We start from the raw sequence: 21114 nt of genomic DNA, 5'->3' as shown, positions 1-21114 counted from the left end.
ACATTTGTTGACTAGTGTGTCGTGTACACACTTCTACATTTGTTGACTAATGTGTACACACTCCTACATTTGTTGACTCATGTGTCGTGTACACACTTCTACATTTGTTGACTGGTGTGTCGTGTACACACTTCTACATTTGTTGACTGATGTGTCGTGTACACACTCCTACATTCGTTGACTAGTGTGTACACACTCCTACTTTTGTTGACTAGTGTGTACACAATTCTACATTTGTTGACTAGTGTGTCGTGTACACACTCCTACATTTGTTGACTAGTGTGTACACACTCCTACATTTGTTGACTAGTGTGTCTTGTACGAACGCCTCCCACTCATGTAGCCTGCCAGCAGAGTGCTACGAGTGTGAGAACCGTTGAAACGGTTACCCGGTTTGCAGATCTGGTGCATGGCATGCGTGAGCAGCTCACGTTGAGCACACGGCGTGTGCGTTGTTCAGGTATCTCGTGCCATATAAGTCTCTAGCACGAGCGTGTTGAACTATTTCTTGGATCCCCGCCATTTTTTCTCCTGTCGGCCCGAGAAGTTACTGCTCTATGTAGACTACAATAATGGTAGCAGTTGGTGGTATATGTCGTTAGACAATGGGATGAAAAGACCCATGCTTATGATTGTTAAAGTCTAATTAATATTTTAAAAAATAAAAAGATACTTTCACTAAATGACCTGTAACATACTGAAGTAAACACACACACATTTGTATATATTATATATATATTATATATATATATATATATATATATATATATATATATATATATATATATATATATATATATAAATAATATATATATATGTTGTAGCACTAGGTCTAATGTTGTAGTTCTAGGTCTAATGTTGTAGCACTAGATCTAATGTTGTAGCATTCACTAGGTCTAATGTTTTAGCACTAGGTCTAATGTTGTAGCACTAGGTCTAATGTTGTAGCATTCACTAGGTCTAATGTTGTAGCACTATGTCTAATGTTGTAGTTCTAGGTCTAATGTTGTAGCACTAGATCTAATGTTGTAGCACTAGGTCTAATGTTGTAGCACTAGGTCTAATGTTGTAGCACTAGGTCTAATGTTGTAGCATTCACTAGATCTAATGTTGTAGCATTCACTAGATCTAATGTTGTAGCATTCACTAGGTCTAATGTTTTAACACTAGGTCTAATGTTGTAGCACTCACTAGATGTCTAATGTTGTAGCACTAGTTCTAATGTTGTAGCACTAGTTCTAATGTTGTAGCACTAGGTCTAATGTTGTAGCACTATGTCTAATGTTGTAGCACTAGTTCTAATGTTGTAGCACTAGTTCTAATGTTGTAGCCCTAGGTCTAATGTTGTAGCACTAGATCTAATGTTGTAGCACTCACTAGATGTCTAATGTTGTAGCCCTAGTTCTAATGTTGTAGCACTAGGTCTAATGTTGTAGCACTAGGTCTAATGTTGTAGCACTAGTTCTAACGTTGTAGCACTAGTTCTAATGTTGTAGCACTAGGTCTAATGTTGTAGCACTATGTCTAATGTTGTAGCACTAGTTCTAATGTTGTAGCATTCACTAGATCTAATGTTGTAGCATTCACTAGATCTAATGTTGTAGCATTCACTAGGTCTGATGTTTTAACACTAGGTCTAATGTTGTAGCACTCACTAGATGTCTAATGTTGTAGCACTAGGTCTAATGTTGTAGCACTAGTTCTAATGTTGTAGCACTAGGTCTAATGTTGTAGCACTCACTAGATGTCTAATGTTGTAGCACTAGTTCTAATGTTGTAGCACTAGTTCTAATGTTGTAGCACTAGTTCTAATGTTGTAGCACTAGGTCTAATGTTGTAGCACTAGGTCTAATGTTGTAGCACTAGGTCTAATGTTGTAGCACTAGGTCTAATGTTGTAGCACTAGTTCTAATGTTGTAGCACTAGTTCTAATGTTGTAGCACTAGGTCTAATGTTGTAGCACTATGTCTAATGTTGTAGCACTAGTTCTAATGTTGTAGCACTAGTTCTAATGTTGTAGCATTCACTAGATCTAATGTTGTAGCACTCACTAGATGTCTAATGTTGTAGCACTAGTTCTAATGTTGTAGCACTAGGTCTAATGTTGTAGCACTATGTCTAATGTTGTAGCACTAGTTCTAATGTTGTAGCACTAGTTCTAATGTTGTAGCACTAGTTCTAATGTTGTAGCACTAGTTCTAATGTTGTAGCACTCACTAGATGTCTAATGTTGTAGCCCTAGTTCTAATGTTGTAGCACTAGGTCTAATGTTGTAGCACTAGGTCTAATGTTGTAGCACTAGTTCTAATGTTGTAGCACTAGTTCTAATGTTGTAGCACTAGGTCTAATGTTGTAGCACTAGTTCTAATGTTGTAGCACTAGGTCTAATGTTGTAGCACTCACTAGATGTCTAATGTTGTAGCACTAGTTCTAATGTTGTAGCACTAGTTCTAATGTTGTAGCACTAGTTCTAATGTTGTAGCACTAGTTCTAATGTTGTAGCACTCACTAGTTCTAATGTTGTAGCACTAGTTCTAATGTTGTAGCACTCACTAGGCCTAATGTTGTAGCACTCACTAGGTCTAATGTTGTAGCACTAGGTCTAATGTTGTAGCACTAGTTCTAATGTTGTAGCACTAGTTCTAATGTTGTAGCACTAGTTCTAATGTTGTAGCCCTAGGTCTAATGTTGTAGCACTCACTAGGTCTAATGTTGTAGCACTAGTTCTAATGTTGTAGCACTAGGTCTAATGTTGTAGTACAAGGTCTAATGTTGTAGCACTAGGTCTAATGTTGTAGCACTAGATCTAATGTTGTAGCACTAGGTCTAATGTTGTAGCACTAGATCTAATGTTGTAGCCCTAGGTCTAATGTTGTAGCACTCACAAGGCCTAATGTTGTAGCACTCACTAGGTCTAATGTTGTAGCCCTAGTTCTAATGTTGTAGCCCTAGGTCTAATGTTGTAGCCCTAGTTCTAATGTTGTAGCCCTAGGTCTAATGTTGTAGCACTCACTAGGTCTAATGTTGTAGCCCTAGGTCTAATGTTGTAGCCCTAGGTCTAATGTTGTAGTACAAGGTCTAATGTTGTAATACAAGGTCTAATGTTGTAGCACTAGTTCTAATGTTGTAATACAAGGTCTAATGTTGTAGCACTAGATCTAATGTTGTAGCACTCACTAGATGTCTAATGTTGTAGCACTCACTAGGTCTAATGTTGTAGCCCTAGGTCTAATGTTGTAGCACTAGATCTAATGTTGTAGCACTCACTAGATGTCTAATGTTGTAGCACTCACTAGGTCTAATGTTGTAGCCCTAGTTCTAATGTTGTAGCCCTAGGTCTAATGTTGTAGCCCTAGTTCTAATGTTGTAGCCCTAGGTCTAATGTTGTAGCACTCACTAGGTCTAATGTTGTAGCCCTAGGTCTAATGTTGTAGCCCTAGGTCTAATGGTGTAGTACAAGGTCTAATGTTGTAATACAAGGTCTAATGTTGTAGCACTAGTTCTAATGTTGTAATACAAGGTCTAATGTTGTAGCACTAGTTCTAATGTTGTAATACAAGGTCTAATGATGTAGCACTAGGTCTAATGTTGTAGCAACCTTCGTTATCTGGCCTAGCTTGAATGCAAATGTTTAACCTCATAGCTTCGTCCACGTGATAGTTTTTGTACAATCAATTTAGTCTTGTGTTCTACATATTTTAGCGCGACCCATGGCTATTGTTGTTACTTCTGATCAACCAACCCAAACTCACGTTTAGCCCGAAGATCTTAGCTCGGAATTATCTAGGCCCTGTAAGGTTTTGAAAACTTTTGATAGGGCATATAATGCGTTTGTACCTGTTATACATAGGTGGTAACATTAACGATCTTTTATTGTAGCACAATCTGATAAAGAGTTACATTTGTGAAGTGTTAGAAAGTTTACTTATTTTTCGTTGATGTTTGATAAATATATATGTCACACATGAATAAAAGTACTTTAATTTTTTTTTTTTTTAAATTTGTTTCCAATGACGTTCGCCGATAACAAAAAACTGCTGAATAACTAACTCTAGCCTGAAATCTCACCTCTTGTACCTGTACACCCCCGCAGCTAAAGTGGGCCAGTCCCATCCTACCTGAGCACGAGCGTGCATACCCAGCCATCAGTACTATAAGGCATTGGCTGGAGACGTGCGTCTTTCTAGTGTATTTAATCCACCGCTGCCGGTGTATCATCGCCTCCTGCCTTTGTCAAACTTGTAGAGAACCATGGCTGTAAGTACCCCATTCTAAATTACCTTCTCCTAGACGAATTAATTAGACATTTATACTGTGAATGATTGCATTGTTGTGGTGATTTCTTCACTATATTTGATACAATTCGGAGATTTATTGAAATCAGGCGAAAAATGTGTTATATTGAGAGTTTAATTAACTGTAATGATAATAGATACATTAACAAACTTAATTAGCTAATTAAGAGCATAGTTCTTGCTTAAAAAACTTTCAAGGATATTCGTAATTTTGTTCTAGTGATTCATTGGAAATTGTCAAATAAATGTAAATTATAGTGTGAATGGTTGGTTATTTTTTTCAGTGCTTAATACTATGCAATGTGAAAACAATCAGATGTTTGTGTGATTGTATCTTTCAAAAGCAATAGCTTTAATTACACATCTAATTAAGTGAGAGATAAAAGGTGGGGATTACAGTCGAGAGAAGTGAGCGAGGTGGGCAGCACATCTGGTCAATGAATATTTTACATTGCCTAGTTACGGAAACTTGATAATTAATATGGCTTGACCGGCAGGTTGGCTTGACCGGCAGTTGTATTGACCGGTCAGTTGTTTTGACAGGTAGTTTAACCTGAATGACAGATTGTATTGACAGGTAGTTTGAATAGACCAGGAAACGCCTGTAGATAGTTGAAGCCAGAGTTTAACATACCACCAGACCTCCTGGTATATGGAGGTCTGGTGGTCCACGCAATACTTTTGTAATTTCCTCTCTAGCGTGTTTTAATATCTAGAGTTACAGTAAGGCTTATCAAAGTAAAATAACTCGGGTTTTTTTAAAAATAATACTTGCGTGTAGGCCAACGAGTAACATTACTTGACTGGTTTAAGTAAGGTAACCCCGGCTTAATACAGTAAGGTAACATTTTAAAGTAAAGTAACTCGACGTGTTAAAGAAAGATAACTGGTTTATTAAAGTGAGATAACTCCCCTAAGAAAGATAATTCGGTTTGTTCAAGTAACTCTTTTTTTTTAAAAATATCTCCCAGTTTCTATTTATTTAATCAGGCCAACACCTAGCTCTATTAGAGGGTACCACTTGATTGGTACAGGTAGATAAGATCCGCTCATGGTGTAGAGGATAACCACAGCTAGTAAAGTTCCCTGACGGTCCATGGTAGATTATGTGACCTCGGCATATGAAGGGTTTGTGTGGTCAGCACCATGCCCAGCCGTCTTTTCTTTCCCTAACGTACTTACGGGTTAGCATTCTATCGCTCTACCGCTAGGCCACGCCGTTCCAAAGCCCAAGCTCGACAGGTTTAATTTTAAAGCTGGTACAGATCTACTCATGTTTTGTTCATCAATTGCCAGAATCAGGTCTATACCAGAAAATAATTGGTGGAGAATTCGTATTAAAACAAATACTATGAATGTAGGTAGGGGGCATACAATATCGTAGTTTTTTGCAGTCATGGGAAGTAACTGCTACTTGAAGAAAGCAAATATTTTCATGTGAAACTGACTGAGCTCCCCTTGATTCCACAGACTGATCTATCCAGAGACGAGATCGAAGGTAACTCTCACCCATTTGTTTTCTCCCCTCGTGGAATGTTTCTCATAGCATCAGCGCCGATAGCCCTGGAGCAACCACGGCTCTACGTGGGACCCTCGTTGTGTGCGCCTGCCCTCACGTCATCGTTTGCTGTGTTTTAACTACCCGCAACCTTCACCGGTGTGTTATCCCCCCTTCCATACCTCCACTCTACCCACTTACTATCTAGTATGTTTCTCCCTGATTTTGATTTTTCTTTTGATTTTCTTTTTTTTTTAAATTTTCCTTCACTTATCATCAAGCATTTATCTCCCTTTCGTTTCGTGCATTTCGAAAGTAGAACATTTTTCCTGTACCTCAACTCCCCCCCCCCCCCCCCCCCCCCCACCTTCATTCCATCAACGGTATTTGCATTTCCATAGCATAGATTTTCTATTTAAATGATATATCTATAATCTCAGAACCCTACTCTGCATTTTCTAATCAGAGTTTCTTCCAGGCATCTCTTCGGGGGGGCGAAGCCCCCCCGAAAAATTTTTACCGCCCCCCCGAACGAAATGAAATTTATATAATTTATATAGAAAATATATACTTTTAACAGTGTCCGCCCCCCCGAAGAAAGTTTACCGCCCCCCGAAGATTTCAAGTGCACCCCCGGAGAAAAAAGTCTGGAAGAAACACTGTTTCTAATCCATCTATCAATATTTTTACCCTCTCATTACCTTCCCAGTACCTTCCCATACACCAAACAGTTACCTCTATTTGAATTGCTTCCCCTTTGAGTCATCTTAGAATCTAATTCCTTCTTCTAATTCAGTATGTCATGCAATAACGTAAGTTGTGTTGCATTAATGCCATTTTTAAAAATATCCTCCATCGGCAAACATTAAAGTTGGTTTAGATGGAATGTAAGTATGTTGTGCTAACTGTAAATAAACTAAATATGTTGTTGCCTATGGTAGCCATTAGAGATTAGACCTACACCAGAAGGAAATTTTTTACAACTGATGTAGAGCGTTATTTTCTTGGAAAGATTTAAAAAAAATAGATTGATCTAGGTTGTCTGATTAAAACTTTTCATATAGAATCTAATTTTAATAAATACAATTATTAACATCATGCTAGATCTGTGATGTGCTGAATAGGGCACATTTCTACCCATATGTAACCATGGCAACCGGTTGTAGGAGAGCGCATAAAGATCAGCCACGTAACGGGTCAGGTTTTTAGGGCACGGTAGGCAAAGCTGGGTTGCCAGGTAAATCAACAATTTGGCACACCGTTGCTTGTGGGGGAGAGGGGGGGGGGAGGCGAGGGTGGAAGAATTTATTTGTTATTTATCTACGGTTACAAATTGTGTGCGCATTTCCCAAAATACGGCATTAATTAAACATATACAGTTGCTTCAAGAGCACTTTTAATTATTTAAAAAAAAATAGTGACTGTTAAAAAGATAGAATCATACTATTTGAGTTCAAGTATTAAAAAAAATAATTATCATACTATGTATACCTATTAAAGCAAAATGATACTTCATTATTTGTGACATTCGCTTTTAATTTTTGTGCTCTGCCGCATTACACTTTATATAGGCCTGCGTGTTTGCGTGTTTCAAAGATGTTTCTAGTTTAGCACAAGTACCAGCTTCATGTCGCGTTAGACCAGTAGACAAAAATAGAAACACGCAAATTTGCGATATACTTCATGATCCTGCATGCTCTTCTCTGCATTACGTCACTAGAGACATTAACAAAATACATCACTTTTGGCAATATAGACTAAATCTAACAATGACTGAAATAAAAGTCATATGATTTTCTTTTATCTGCTCAATAACGCAATAAAGTGTGTAAGCTATTTTTTAAAAGGATAAATAGGTGTGTTCAGCAGCTTTATACAACAGAGTCTGCAACAAAAACTTGTTTGAGAGTTTACAGAAGAGGCTCTCTAAATAAAAGATAAACGTCTGTTCTGCCCAACCTAGAGTTTTGTTTGCCACTAGATTTCGAATGCCCATTATTCTAACCTTGAACGCCATAATTCTAACCTTGAACACCATAATTCTAACCTTGAACTAGCTGTGTGCTGAGCTGTTGTTTTATCCTTGATCACAGAGATCAAAGACGTGTTCGAACTGTTCGATTTCTGGGACGGTCGTGACGGTGAGGTCGATGCCTTCAAGACAGGTCACATGTTGTACTGCCTGGGGTTGAACCCAACCCTCGGCACCGTCAAGAAGAACGGAGGAACCGACAAACTGGGTAGGTGACTGGACAACATACTGGGTAGGTGACTGGACAACATACTGGGTAGGTGACTGGACAACATACTGGGTAGGTGACTGGACAACAAACTGGGTAGGTGACTGGACAACATACTGGGTAGGTGACTGGACAACACACTGGGTAGGTGACTGGACAACATACTGGGTAGGTGACTGGACAACATACTGGGTAGGTGACTGGACAACATACTGGGTAGGTGACTGGACAACATACTGGGTAGGTGACTGGACAACATACTGGGTAGGTGACTGGACAACATACCCAACACACTGGGTAGGTGACTGGACAACATACTGGGTAGGTGACTGGACAACATACTGGGTAGGTGACTGGACAACAAACTGGGTAAGTGACTGGACAACATACCCAATAAACTGGGTAGGTGACTGGACAACATACTGGGTAGGTGACTGGACAACATACCCAATATACTGGGTAGGTGACTGGACAACAAACTGAGTAGGTGACTGGACAACATACTGGATAGGTGACTGGACAACATACCCAACACACTGGGTAGGTGACTGGACAACATACTGGGTAGGTGACTGGACAACATACTGGGTAGGTGACTGGACAACATACCCAACACACTGGGTAGGTGACTGGACAACATACTGGGTAGGTGACTGGACAACAAACTGGGTAGGTGACTGGACAACATACCCAACACACTGGGTAGGTGACTGGACAACATACTGGGTAGGTGACTGGACAACATACTGGGTAGGTGACTGGACAACAAACTGGGTAGGTGACTGGACAACAAACTGGGTAGGTGACTGGACAACATACCCAACAAACTGGGTAGGTGACTGGACAACATACTGGGTAGGTGACTGGACAACAAACTGGGTAGGTGACTGGACAACAAACTGGGTAGGTGACTGGACAACAAACTGGGTAGGTGACTGGACAACATACCCAACAAACTGGGTAGGTGACTAGACAACATACAAAAACAAACTGGGTAGGTGACTGGACAACAAACTGAGTAGGTGACTGGACAACAAACTGGGTAGGTGACTGGACAACAAACTGGGTAGGTGACTGGACAACACACTGGGTAGGTGACTGGACAACAAACTGAGTAGGTGACTGGACAACAAACTGGGTAGGTGACTGGACAACAAACTGAGTAGGTGACTGGACAACAAACTGGGTAGGTGACTGGACAACAAACTGGGTAGGTGACTGGACAACATACTGGGTAGGTGACTGGACAACATACCCAACACACTGGGTAGGTGACTGGACAACACACTGGGTAGGTGACTGGGCAACATACTGGGTAGGTGACTGGACAACAAACTGGGTAGGTGACTGGACAACATACCCAACACACTGGGTAGGTGACTGGACAACACACTGGGTAGGTGACTGGGCAACATACTGGGTAGGTGACTGGACAACAAACTGGGTAGGTGACTGGACAACAAACTGGGTAGGTGACTGGACAACATACCCAACAAACTAGGTGACTGGACAACATACCCAACATACTGGGTAGGTGACTGGACAACAAAGTAAAAGTTTAAAAAGAACTTCCAATATTATAGTAAAGCATAGATTTCTGTAGTTTAAAAAAAAATAGTCAGTGCGTATACTCTAACTACCTGTGAGTACCAACATGTCTACCACTTTTTACAGGAGAGAAAGCCTACAAACTAGAGGAGTTTCTGCCCATCTTCTCAGCTGTTTCTAAAGAAAAAGACACTGGCACCTTCGCTGACTTCAATGAAGCTTTCAAGACTTTCGATCGTGAGGGCCAGGGGTTCATTTCAGCAGCCGAGATGAGGCACGTCCTAACATGTCTTGGTAAGTGGACCAACACTCTTTGTGTCTAGGGGCAACGGGCTAACACTCTGTGTATAGGGGCAACGGGCTAACACACTTTGTGTATAGGGGCAACGGGCTAACACTCTTTGTGTATAGGGGCAACGGGCTAACACTCTTTGTGTATAGGGGCAACGGGCTAACACTCTGTGTCTAGGGGCAACGGGCTAACACTCTGTGTCTAGGGGCAACGGGCTAACACTCTTTGTGTATAGGGGCAACGGGCTAACACTCTTTGTGTATAGGGGCAACGGGCTAACACTCTTTGTGTATAGGGGCAACGGGCTAACACTCTTTGTGTATAGGGGCAACGGGCTAACACTCTTTGTGTATAGGGGCAACGGGCTAACACTCTTTGTGTATAGGGGCAACGGGCTAACACTCTTTGTGTATAGGGGCAACGGGCTAACACTCTTTGTGTATAGGGGCACGGGCTAACACTAGGGGCAACGGGCTAACAATAGGGGCAACGGGCTAACACTCTTTGTGTATAGGGGCTACGGGCTAACACTAGGGGCAACGGGCTAACACTAGGGGCAACGGGCTAACACTCTTTGTGTATAGGGGCAACGGTCTAACACATTGTGTATGGGCAATAATATCCCGGGGGGGGGGGAAGAGTCTACCAAATATAACGTCACACACCTAATGAGGAAAAGAGTTCAAAGATTTGAGGAAGGGAGTAAAGAAATGTCTCGCAGTAAAAAGTTAGGTAAATAAAATGCGTTTAGCATAATGTCTATTTTATTTGGGGGTGGGGAAGGACTATTTGACGTCAGTGTTGAGAGGTGAGTCTCAAACATAAGTGAGAGATGCTGAAGACGATACAATAAAACGTACACAAGTGAAGTTAATGATAGAATCTATTAGGCCTCCATGTGTACATGCGCCTGGTGAATTAAAAACAGACTTGTTTAGACATTTAAAATTGTTATCTAATTTTTCAAAGTAAATGTGAAATTTATGACGATCGTGTAGCCAATCTGATTCCTGTAAATTTCTCTGCCGATTTCAGGAGAAAAACTCAAGGACGCTGAAGTGGACGAAATCATTCAGGCCACAGATACCAGAGAAGATTTGGAAGGAAACATTAAATACGAAGGTGGGGAAGGCTTTCGCCTGTTCATTTTAAATTCTCCTTATACACTAACATTTGTTTAAAAATAGAATTAAAACATGGTTGTGATAATTGAGGCGAAGGTGCAAAATTATTAAATTGCGTCAATATAGATCATGAAAAGTTAAACAGTAGGTACTCGAAGTGAGGCAGTATTTTAATAATGTAGGGGAGATAATAGTTAGACAATGTAGGGGAGATAATAGTTAGACAATGTAGGGGAGATAATAGTTAGACAATGTAGGGGAGATAATGCCTACTTAATTTTTATTTTTTAATACATTTTTTTCCCCAGATTTCATCCAGAAAATCTTGAAAGGACCATATGAATAAGGTCACCACCCCCCTCAGGCATTCAGAAACCAGACTTACTCTCTCATCTCTTTATCACTAAAAAAACATTTTCCAAAGTTCATTTTTCAAAATTTGACGACAAAAAAGTAAAACACCTGAAAATTTGGTCTCATCTGGCTAGTGTTACATAAGTTTCTGTACTTCTTGAAAATTCTCTTCACAATTTAAAAATAGATCAGTTTTCAGTTTATTTTTACTACAAAAAGTTAAAGTTGAAAGCTATGATCTGTTGGCTAGAACCCATGTGTGTGTGGAAGGTTTTGTCTTGTCTGTGTGAGGTCCATGTGAACACCTGTCGAACACCTGTCGAACACCTGTCGATAAATGCATTTGTTTGTCTTTGGTAGACATGTTTTGAGTGTGGCCAGTTATTTCTTAACCTGCAACATGTGACGCAACATGTAATGTTTTAAAGTTAAGAAGTGCATTGTACAGGAATAGTTTTATAACTCAACTGATCCAACTCAGCTGCAGTTAGAACCCAACTGGAGACACTCTGACACCGAGCTACAAGACATCTGTTTACCTTTGTATGAATCCATGACACAAACAGGCGGAGAGATAAACACTGAGGATCACCATAGCAACCAACAATAACAGAACAACTTGGCATGTGAAACTGGGACAGTAATATTAAAACAACTTGAAGGCATCTTATAAGAAGACTGCTGAAACTAACATCCAACTGTTGTTAAGAATTATCCACCTTTAAATCAGGCTATTGTATCCACAGTGTTATCCGTGTGTGTGTTTGGAACCAATTAAAAAAAAGATTTGAAATTTTTTGTTTTTGTTAAAATGATTTTTAAAAAACTTATTATGGCATACAGGTATGATACAGGTGTATGAAAACCACCAAATTATTTATGTGAGAACAAGTTGGGGTCTGTGGTGGCATCACAAAATGAATGTTTGTCTTTGAGTTCGTGGAGTGAACAAAATGGGAGATAATTTTTATCTTTGAGTTGGTGGAGTGAACAAAATGGGAGATAACTTTCATCTTTGTATTGGTGGAGTGAACAAAATGGGAGATAATTTTTATCTTTGAGTTGGTGGAGTGAACTTCTTCTTCTTTGTTCTTAATTATTAGTGTTGAAGGGGATCGAGATTTATCTGCCAGTGGGTTTGAACTCGAGACTTTGTTCGAATTTATCAACCATGAGCTTTTTGCCGACTCGACCACGCCTCCAACACAATTAAGCGTTACGTGTCAACTGGTTATGCCATTGGTGAGGCCATTGACTCCGATTTCAGCCTGCTTTTCTTTTTGGATTTGCTTCCATAGCCTTTGTCCAACCAAGAACAAACTACAAGGCAGCAGTTGTTTTAATTTTGGAGTTGTCTCTCCTAGAAGAGTGGCGGTTCCCAGCTAACGAGCCTCATCTGCCCGAGGGTTCGAGCTCGAAACTTTTCGGTTTAGCAACCATGAGCTTTACCGACTCGACCACGCCGACCCCCTGTGGAGTGAACAAAATGGGAGATAATTTTTATCTTTGAGTTGGTGGAGTGAACAAAATGGGAGATAATTTCATCTCTGAGATGGTGGAGTAAGCTAAAAAACAGCCATCAGAAAAAAGATCTCTTAATATTAACTTTATTTTGTCTCAAGCAAGTTCAGTGAATGAATGCTTACATAATTTACAGTGCTAATGATGAAATTAAAATGAACACTGATGATGAGTGTTTGAAATTAGAACATGACAATGAGATGATATGCTTTCTGGGTTTTTGAGAATACACTTCAATGGATATTGGTTAAATTATTAGCATAACCTCTTGGAAAAACCAGAAATAGACAAATTTGCTTCCTTTTTTAAAAAAATGCACACAATTAAAGAACACTGTTAATATATTTTAACAAACCTCTATCAAACAGAATATGGAGAATAATGTTTAGTCTTTTGTTGAGGATTTCACCATACATTTTTAATAAATTGAGTTCACTGTGAAATTTAATAACTTAAGTAAACTGAATTCACCCATACATTTTAATAAACTAAGTTCACCATTAATTTTAATAAATTGAACTCAGTATACATTTTAGCAATCTGAATTCACCAACTAATTTTAATACACAGAGTTCACCATGAAGTTTAATGAACTGGAACTGGCAGTAAAATTTGTGCACTGTACTCAATTGTGGAACAAGGGAAACAACCATCAATTGAACAAAAAATATTTTCATTTGTAACAAACTTGTTAACAGCTAAATATTACTTCATTGAACAAAAATGTTCTGTACATATATTTATTGATACTTTAAAAAATATAACTCAAATAAAAAGTGTCCCATGCTAAATAGTACCACAGGTTTTATACAGCTCTAAATATAGTAAGCAGGTAGCAGCCTGTTGGTTCTGGGGAATAAAATATTGTTATATGAGGTAGCACATTTGGCTATGTTTTGAGGTATACAAACAACAAAATCTGGAATATACACAGTACTTTCTGTCTATCTGTATAAGTACAAAATGGAAAAATGTTTTAGCATACATATCAATACAGCTACATCGATTATTAAATAATGATTCAATCAGAAGACATTTGACATTTTTGGTCAAATACACAAAAGACCAATTTAAAGCACACGGAAAAATGACTTCAGCTGTTCAGGTTTCATGTAATGAACTTAAAGTTGTTTCTTTTATTTATGTAAAAGATTGATTTAATGCCTTTTATTACAAAATTTTAACCTGTAGTTATTTAAACAGTATAATTAATTAATTAATTAACCAATATAAAAAAAATGAAGGAGTAGAAAAAATGCTAAGTACCACATGGAAATAAATGCTAAAGGTAAAAAAGTTGTATGAATCATTTATATACATTACAAGTGAGAGAAAAAATGATTGTACCATTCAATTGTAAAAATCATCTCAAAATTTAAATTAATACTGCTGTGGTTAGGTTGTGTGTCAGATTAAAAAATCTGACCAGGAGCTGCAAGGTTCACTTACAGGCAAGAAAAAACTGGGCACTTGATTGTTCTAAAAATTTTGGGAGATGCTTGTAAAAAAATTTCATGGACAAGATTATTTGTTTGCTAAATTAATAAAGAAGCTATCACAAGTAAAATTTCAGGTCAGAAAACAAGGGAACAAAGTGAATAAGCAGAAAATATACAATCACTAATTTTCAAAAGTATATAGTCTTTTACATCCATTTAACATTTATTTAGATACATCTTTAAGATATTATATTTGTAAATTTTGTTTAAATAACAATACAAAAAGTTACTACATAGTGTTACATTTATGTGTAAATCATCAAACTATAAGTACAATATTCCAATAAATTGTTACACAACCGTTACATAAAAAAATTGTTCAGTCAATTGAAATCAGCATTTGAAAAAAAAATTGTATTCTACAGCAGGGGTGAAGCATGGAGTTTTTTCAACAACCAAAAAATGTTTCATAACATTACACAAATTTTGAAAAAAAATGCATTTCATAACATGAAACATTTTCAAAATAAGTGCAGTTTAAAACATTTAGAATTTTTTTTAATGAAAACAATAAGGCTAAGGAAAATGTTCAACAGTTCAAATTTTTTATTGTGGCTTTACATTACAACACAGCCACTCTCATTGCTTCTGTTGTGGCTTTAAGGATATAAAACATTAATCTTCTCAAAATTTAAGACATCAGATCTTTGAATCTAAAACTTAAGATTCATGCCATTTGTTCAATAGTAAAAAAAACAGCAGAGAAAATTAAGCCACAATAAATGTTGTATCCTAAAATGTTGGAACTTGGTGGACGGAATCACACAAAAATTGACAAGTTTGGTTTTTATTTCCAGTACACAAAACTTTTAAGATGTTTCAAAGACAGACAAAATATCAAACATTTTGTTTGATAAATGACTTATGGCTCTATAATCAATATAAATTCTATATGAGGTATAATTTAACTGCACATTAATACCAATATATAATAATAAATGAGGTAAAAAATAACTGCACATTAACTAACAACATGTCTAATAAATAAGGTAAAAAATAACTGCACATTAACTAACAATATGTCTAATAAATGAGGTAAAAAATAACTGCACATTAACTAACAATATGTCTAATAAATGAGGTAAAAAATAACTGCACATTTACTAACAATATGTCTAATAAATGAGGTAAAAAATAACTGCACATTAACTAACAATATGTCTAATAAATGAGGTAAAAATAACTGCACATTTACTAACAATATGTCTAATAAAAGAGGTAAAAAATAACTGCACATTTACTAACGATATGTCTAATAAAAGAGGTAAAAAATAACTGCACATTTACTAACAATGTCTTATAAATGAGGTGAAAAATATTGTCCACATCAAAAGTCTAATGATGTGAGAAAGTGCTCAAAATTCACATTTTTATTAAAGGTAAAACTCCTCAGCATATAAATGTGCAGCAGTCTTAAGGCTTGCGATGAAAATATTTACATTGAAGGCAATACACACGACCTACTTTTACCTGGCTAGTTACAGCTATAACAGTGAAGATGCAGTAAACACATACAGAGTGAAAAATGCTAAAAACAGACATCTGTCAATGACTCTGCCAAGCTCCTCCCACTCCTGGTTGATATTTTCATAAGAAACTTCAGCAATCATCTTGCCGACAATGTACTTGATGTTTGCGTTGATCTGAGACATGAGCTTGCCTCCGTCCTCGTGTGCATGCAACATGTGCTCACTCACACCTTCCAAGTCCTGGACGCCAGACATCTGAAGGTCAGCGCTGTAGAGATTTCCTATTGGGCTGTAGTCACCTATACAGAGGACTCGGCGCAAACTCCGTCTGCCAAGAAATATCTAAACAGAAACAAGAAACAGAACTCCAAACATCTGTTTATAAAATTAAACCTTAACCTAACTAATGTAAAGCAAGATTATTAAAAACTTCTAGATAATTATATTTAAAAACCCACTACAAATAGTTTGGTTTTATTATTTAAATTCGAAGCAAAATGATGAAATATTTCTGGACAAATAGTTTTTAAAAAAAGGTTTTTTTAATTGTTTAACAAAAGGATGGGATGATTAATTGAGTCATTACTTTTCTATTTTATATAGGTTGTATAATTATGACTTTTATTTTTAGTTAGTAAAACAAACTACTCATGTCATGTTAGTGACAGGACCAGGTAAGAAAAAGGTAAGCAATTACAAAGGTAAGCAATTACAAAGGTAAGCAATTACAAAGGGAAGCAATTACAAAGGGAAGCAATTACAAAGGGAAGCAATTACAAAGGGAAGCAATTACAAAGGGAAGCAATTACCGCATGTATCCAAGCTGGCACAGGTTTCCTTCTGGCTCCCCTGACACTGATGTTGGCCACAACCACGGATGTGATGATGCTCATGCAGGTCAAGATCATTGTGCCCAGGTAGAAGGAACCTTTGGGCAGTGAGTTGAATAATTAAATAGACATTACATTTTTCACTACCCTTTAAAGCATTTTTACTTCAGTTGCCATACTTGGCTGCATCACAATGTAACATTTATCTGTTGTAGGTAAGTAAAGTGCTCTTTCAGAAGTTGTGATGTATGTGTTCATCTGTATCTGTGACTGACTTGTAAGGGGTTGGTGTGGTCAGCTCTATGACCAGCTGCCTTTCTCTCCCTGACTCAGGTCAGGTACCCATCAGATCTGGGTGGACTCAAGGACTTTTCTACAGTCTCACAGAAGCAAACTTTTAACTCTCTCTGTTGGCAGTTGTGTGTGCTACAGCTCAACCACATCCTTCCTTAGCTACTGTAAAAGTGCTTTTTGTTATTTAACATAAACAAAAATAATTTGATCAACTTACAAATTTTAGGCAGTGTTCCGTGGTTAAATGGGATAGCTTGTTGTAAAATACTCATCAAAATAGTCAGGCTTAGCAACAGAAGCAACCCTAAACAAAAGATTACAAACACAAGTCTAGAAAACCTCTCAGACAACAACTTTAAGTTACATCAAATTTTGTTACACTTTTTACCAGAAATTAATCACATACACATAAATAAGTCAACAGACAAAACGTACCAAAAATACTTTTATCATGTCTTGGGTTGGGGACCAAGTATATAACTGGCACCAAGAGGCCCATGACAGCAGCAGGTCCAATGGTCAGGTACCTATAAAACTGGGGGCGTCGACGCAGCTGCACAGTGATTGTGATGAGGGTGAAAGGTTGTGGGCAGCATTCATATTTTTTAAATGAGAGCTTAGCATGAGCCTTGTTGTCCACAAGTTCCCATTGTGGATGCTGGTGTACAAGGTATGATGAATCTTCTTCATTCAGCATCACATCCATTTCTGTCTTCTTAGATAGAAACTAAAATGGAAGCAGAAAGCAGAATAACCTTCTATTTTAGAACAGGGAACATATCATCACAAAATGTGTTTATATATTTTGTGAAATACCAAAATATTGCTTATGCTACAGGATATCATTAATGTATATTTGTATCTTATTAAAAATACAGTTTTACAGTCGAGTAAATATTTTGTTTTTAAAATGTCACCAAAATAAAATAAAAGGGCACCATTAAATAAAACCAACTAACCATAACATTCATCTCCCAACTAGTGTGTTAAATAAAAACCAACTAACCATAACGTTCATCTCCCAACTAGTGTGTTAAATTAAAACCAACTAACCATAACATTCATCTCCCAACTAGTGTGTTAAATAAAAACCAACTAACCATAACATTCATCTCCCAACTAGTGTGTTAAATAAAAACCAACTAACCATAACATTCATCTCCCAACTAGTGTGTTAAATTAAAAAACCAACTAACCATAACATTTATCTCCCAACTAGTGTGTTAAATAAAAAAAACCAACTGACCGTGACATTCATCTCCCAACTAGTGTGCATCCAGGAACCAAAGACCATGCTACAGGTCTGGACATCATAAGGAAAGTCCTGCAGGTCCATGGGACAGGTACTGTACAGGGTCAACATGGGCACAAACACAATGCCCCCATCTGCTGTTACAGTCACGGTCTCCTCGTACAGGGACTGGGGTGGGGTCTTGGCTGCCCTGCAGAAAATACAGCTAAGTCAGTGCTACCCAACAATACAAATACAGCACACAGTCAGTGCTAACCAACAATACAAATACAGCACACAGTCAGTGCTACCCAACAATACAAATACACCACACAGTCAGTGCTACCCAACAATACAAATACAGCACACAGTCAGTGCTACCCAACAATACAAATACAGCACACAATCAGTGCTACCCAGCAATACAAATACAGCACACAGTCAGTGCTACCCAACAATACAAATACAGCTAAGTCAGTGCTACCCAACAATACAAATATAGCTAAGTCAGTGCTACCCAACAATACAAATACAGCACAGTCAGTGCTACCCAACAATACAAATACACCAAAGTCAGTGCTACCCAACAATACAAATACAGCACACAGTCAGTGCTACCCAACAATACAAATACAGCTAAGTCAGTGCTACCCAACAATACAAATATAGCTAAGTCAATGCTACCCAACAATACAAATACAGCACAGTCAGTGCTACCCAACAATACAAATACAGCACACAGTGCTACCCAACAATACAAATACACCACACAGTCAGTGCTACCCAACAATACAAATACACCACAGTCAGTGCTACCCAACAATACAAATACAGCACACAGTCAGTGCTATCCAATTTTAGTTTTTTATGAAAGTAATCATACAAAAAAATAGAAATAGATAAGTATATTAAAAGTTTAACCAATGTAATTAATAAGATAGAAGAAAGAATTAACAAATAATTAGGATGACATACACATTATACAAAACCAGATCTGGAGTCCAAAGCTTGCTGGCAGGGAGGCGAACAGAACGAACTCCACCAAACTCTGAACTGTTCCATTTCAATCTAGGATCATTCCACATCTAAAGATATGCATTCATACAGCTTTACAAATGTTTACTTGGTCTTAAATAAATTAACTCTAAGACTCTATGCAGCACATCTAAAGAGATGCATTCATACAGCTTTACTAATGTTTACTTGGTCTTAAATAAATTAACTCTAAGACTCTATGCAGCACACATTAAACTAACTGGAATAACACACAAAACCAGGCACCTGCATGGGAGCCATAAGAACTTTAGTAGCAGACTTTTGAAATTTAATGAAATAATTTAAGAAAGATTTAGCGATGGAATTACCTGAACAATGAAGACTGAAGATGAAAATGTATCTGAGGCTTCATCCTATTGTCATGTAAATGTTTCAAGTTAGGAAAACAAAGATAAGTAAATCGCTAAAAACATGTAGTAAACTAAGAGTTAAAAAATAGTTTTAATAACAAAAAAACTACAGGTTAAAATTGGTAGACATGAATTTATAACGAATGTGTAGACTAGAGGCTACATTTTATTTACCAGATCTTCAATCCTGACAAATGAAAACTTGACAGAAACAGACACAGCTTCATTTGGGTTTGTAACTGGCCGAGCCTCTTTGACGTAGTTACCCAGCAGTGTTCTGATCAAGCTTTCTTCATGAAAGGTGTAAGTTTTCTTCTGTGGCTGCTGACCTATACCCAAACCACACACAGTTATACATTAACTGGCAAGTCATTATTTCAGAATACTCAGACATAAAACTCTGGCATTCCAAAAATATTTTTTCTTCTGTGACTTACATTTAAACCATCAGTCATGAATTTAAGGATATGTATATAAAACAAATAATTTAAAAATGGATAAACTTGAGAAGATATTAAACAGCACTTAACTGGCATGCCAAAACTTATTAGAAACTTGTCAGATGTATCAAATTTAATGCTCCAAGTCTTTATGTCCTGGTAGGTTGCATTTACATTAAGATTCCTTAAGTTCTGACACAAAGTTTAACTTTTGACTTACTGAACCTAAATAGCCTACCTTTGTTGGGAGAGAAACAGAACAATGACAGAAGCAGCAGAACACCAATTTTCTGTTCAAACATTCCTGCTCATTAACATTGCAGATCAAACGTTGGCTACAAATCTTTCTGGTTAGTGAAGTAAAGATTACAGTGAAATAATGCATAAGACATGAATTGACAAATATGCTACAAATCTTTCTGGTTACTGAAGTAAAGATTAGAGTGAAATAATGCATAAGACATGAATTGAAAAATATGCTACAAATCTTTCTGGTTACTGAAGTAAAGATTAGAGTGAAATAATGTATAAAACATGAATTGACAAATAAGATGAGATTATACACTAAACTGGAGCACTTGTCACATACTTCACACAACTATAAGCTGCCATGAATTTATAGCCTGGTGTTTAAAACAGAAAAAAAATGTTGCAAAAGACACAAAAATATTTTTAGAAACTTTAAAAATAATTTAAATACTACTGGAGAGGACATTGTTTATTTTAGCTTTTTTCTAATTTTCATGATTACTGGTGTTTTTAAATTAAATACAAATTTAAAAATTGGAAATGTTAAATTAATTATTGACTTTCTATTTAAACAATTTAATCATCCAGAGAAAAAATATAATCTGCTGAAAAGATTGGCCTTTCTATGCTGGGTCTGAGTCAAATGAGATTATTGATCCAGAGCTATATTTAAAGAAATTTAAAATGTTATCTCCAAAATTTTTTGGGTGTGAAATCATTAAAGTACAAAGAAAACTAAAGCCCTGAGCTGATGAAATAAGAAATGTGTTCTGTTGTCCTGGTGGTGAAAGAGCTTGCCAGTTGTTGTTTGTCACCCTATCAAA

The 21114-nt window shown here is 37.2% G+C and overlaps 2 protein-coding genes across 2 annotated transcripts; one reads left to right on the top strand and one right to left on the bottom strand.

The window, feature by feature from the left end:
- The first annotated feature begins 4100 nt into the window (after positions 1-4100).
- On the top strand, positions 4101-11656 carry LOC131944156 (myosin, essential light chain, adductor muscle). Its single transcript, XM_059304680.1, has 6 exons — positions 4101-4257; positions 5766-5793; positions 7887-8033; positions 9708-9875; positions 10909-10995; positions 11306-11656. Exons 1-6 carry the CDS (start codon positions 4252-4254, stop codon positions 11341-11343), a joined length of 474 nt encoding a protein of 157 aa, XP_059160663.1. The 5' UTR covers positions 4101-4251; the 3' UTR covers positions 11344-11656.
- A 3982-nt stretch (positions 11657-15638) lies between these two features.
- Positions 15639-20389, bottom strand: LOC131944180 (neuronal acetylcholine receptor subunit alpha-7-like). Its single transcript, XM_059304711.1, has 9 exons — positions 20280-20389; positions 19776-19930; positions 19560-19604; positions 19171-19280; positions 18211-18406; positions 17400-17691; positions 17182-17268; positions 16650-16768; positions 15639-16182 (listed from the first exon to the last, which is right to left on the bottom strand). The coding sequence occupies exons 1-9, from the start codon at positions 20341-20343 to the stop codon at positions 15856-15858; spliced, it is 1395 nt and encodes a 464-aa protein (XP_059160694.1). The 5' UTR covers positions 20344-20389; the 3' UTR covers positions 15639-15855.
- Between the last annotated feature and the right edge of the window lie 725 nt (positions 20390-21114).

Source organism: Physella acuta, unplaced genomic scaffold (genome assembly GCF_028476545.2).
Source record: "Physella acuta isolate Inbredline_101_S28 unplaced genomic scaffold, ASM2847654v3 ptg000041l, whole genome shotgun sequence".
Taxonomy (NCBI): Eukaryota; Metazoa; Mollusca; class Gastropoda; family Physidae; genus Physella; species Physella acuta.
This window is presented reverse-complemented; position numbering and strand designations above follow the sequence as displayed.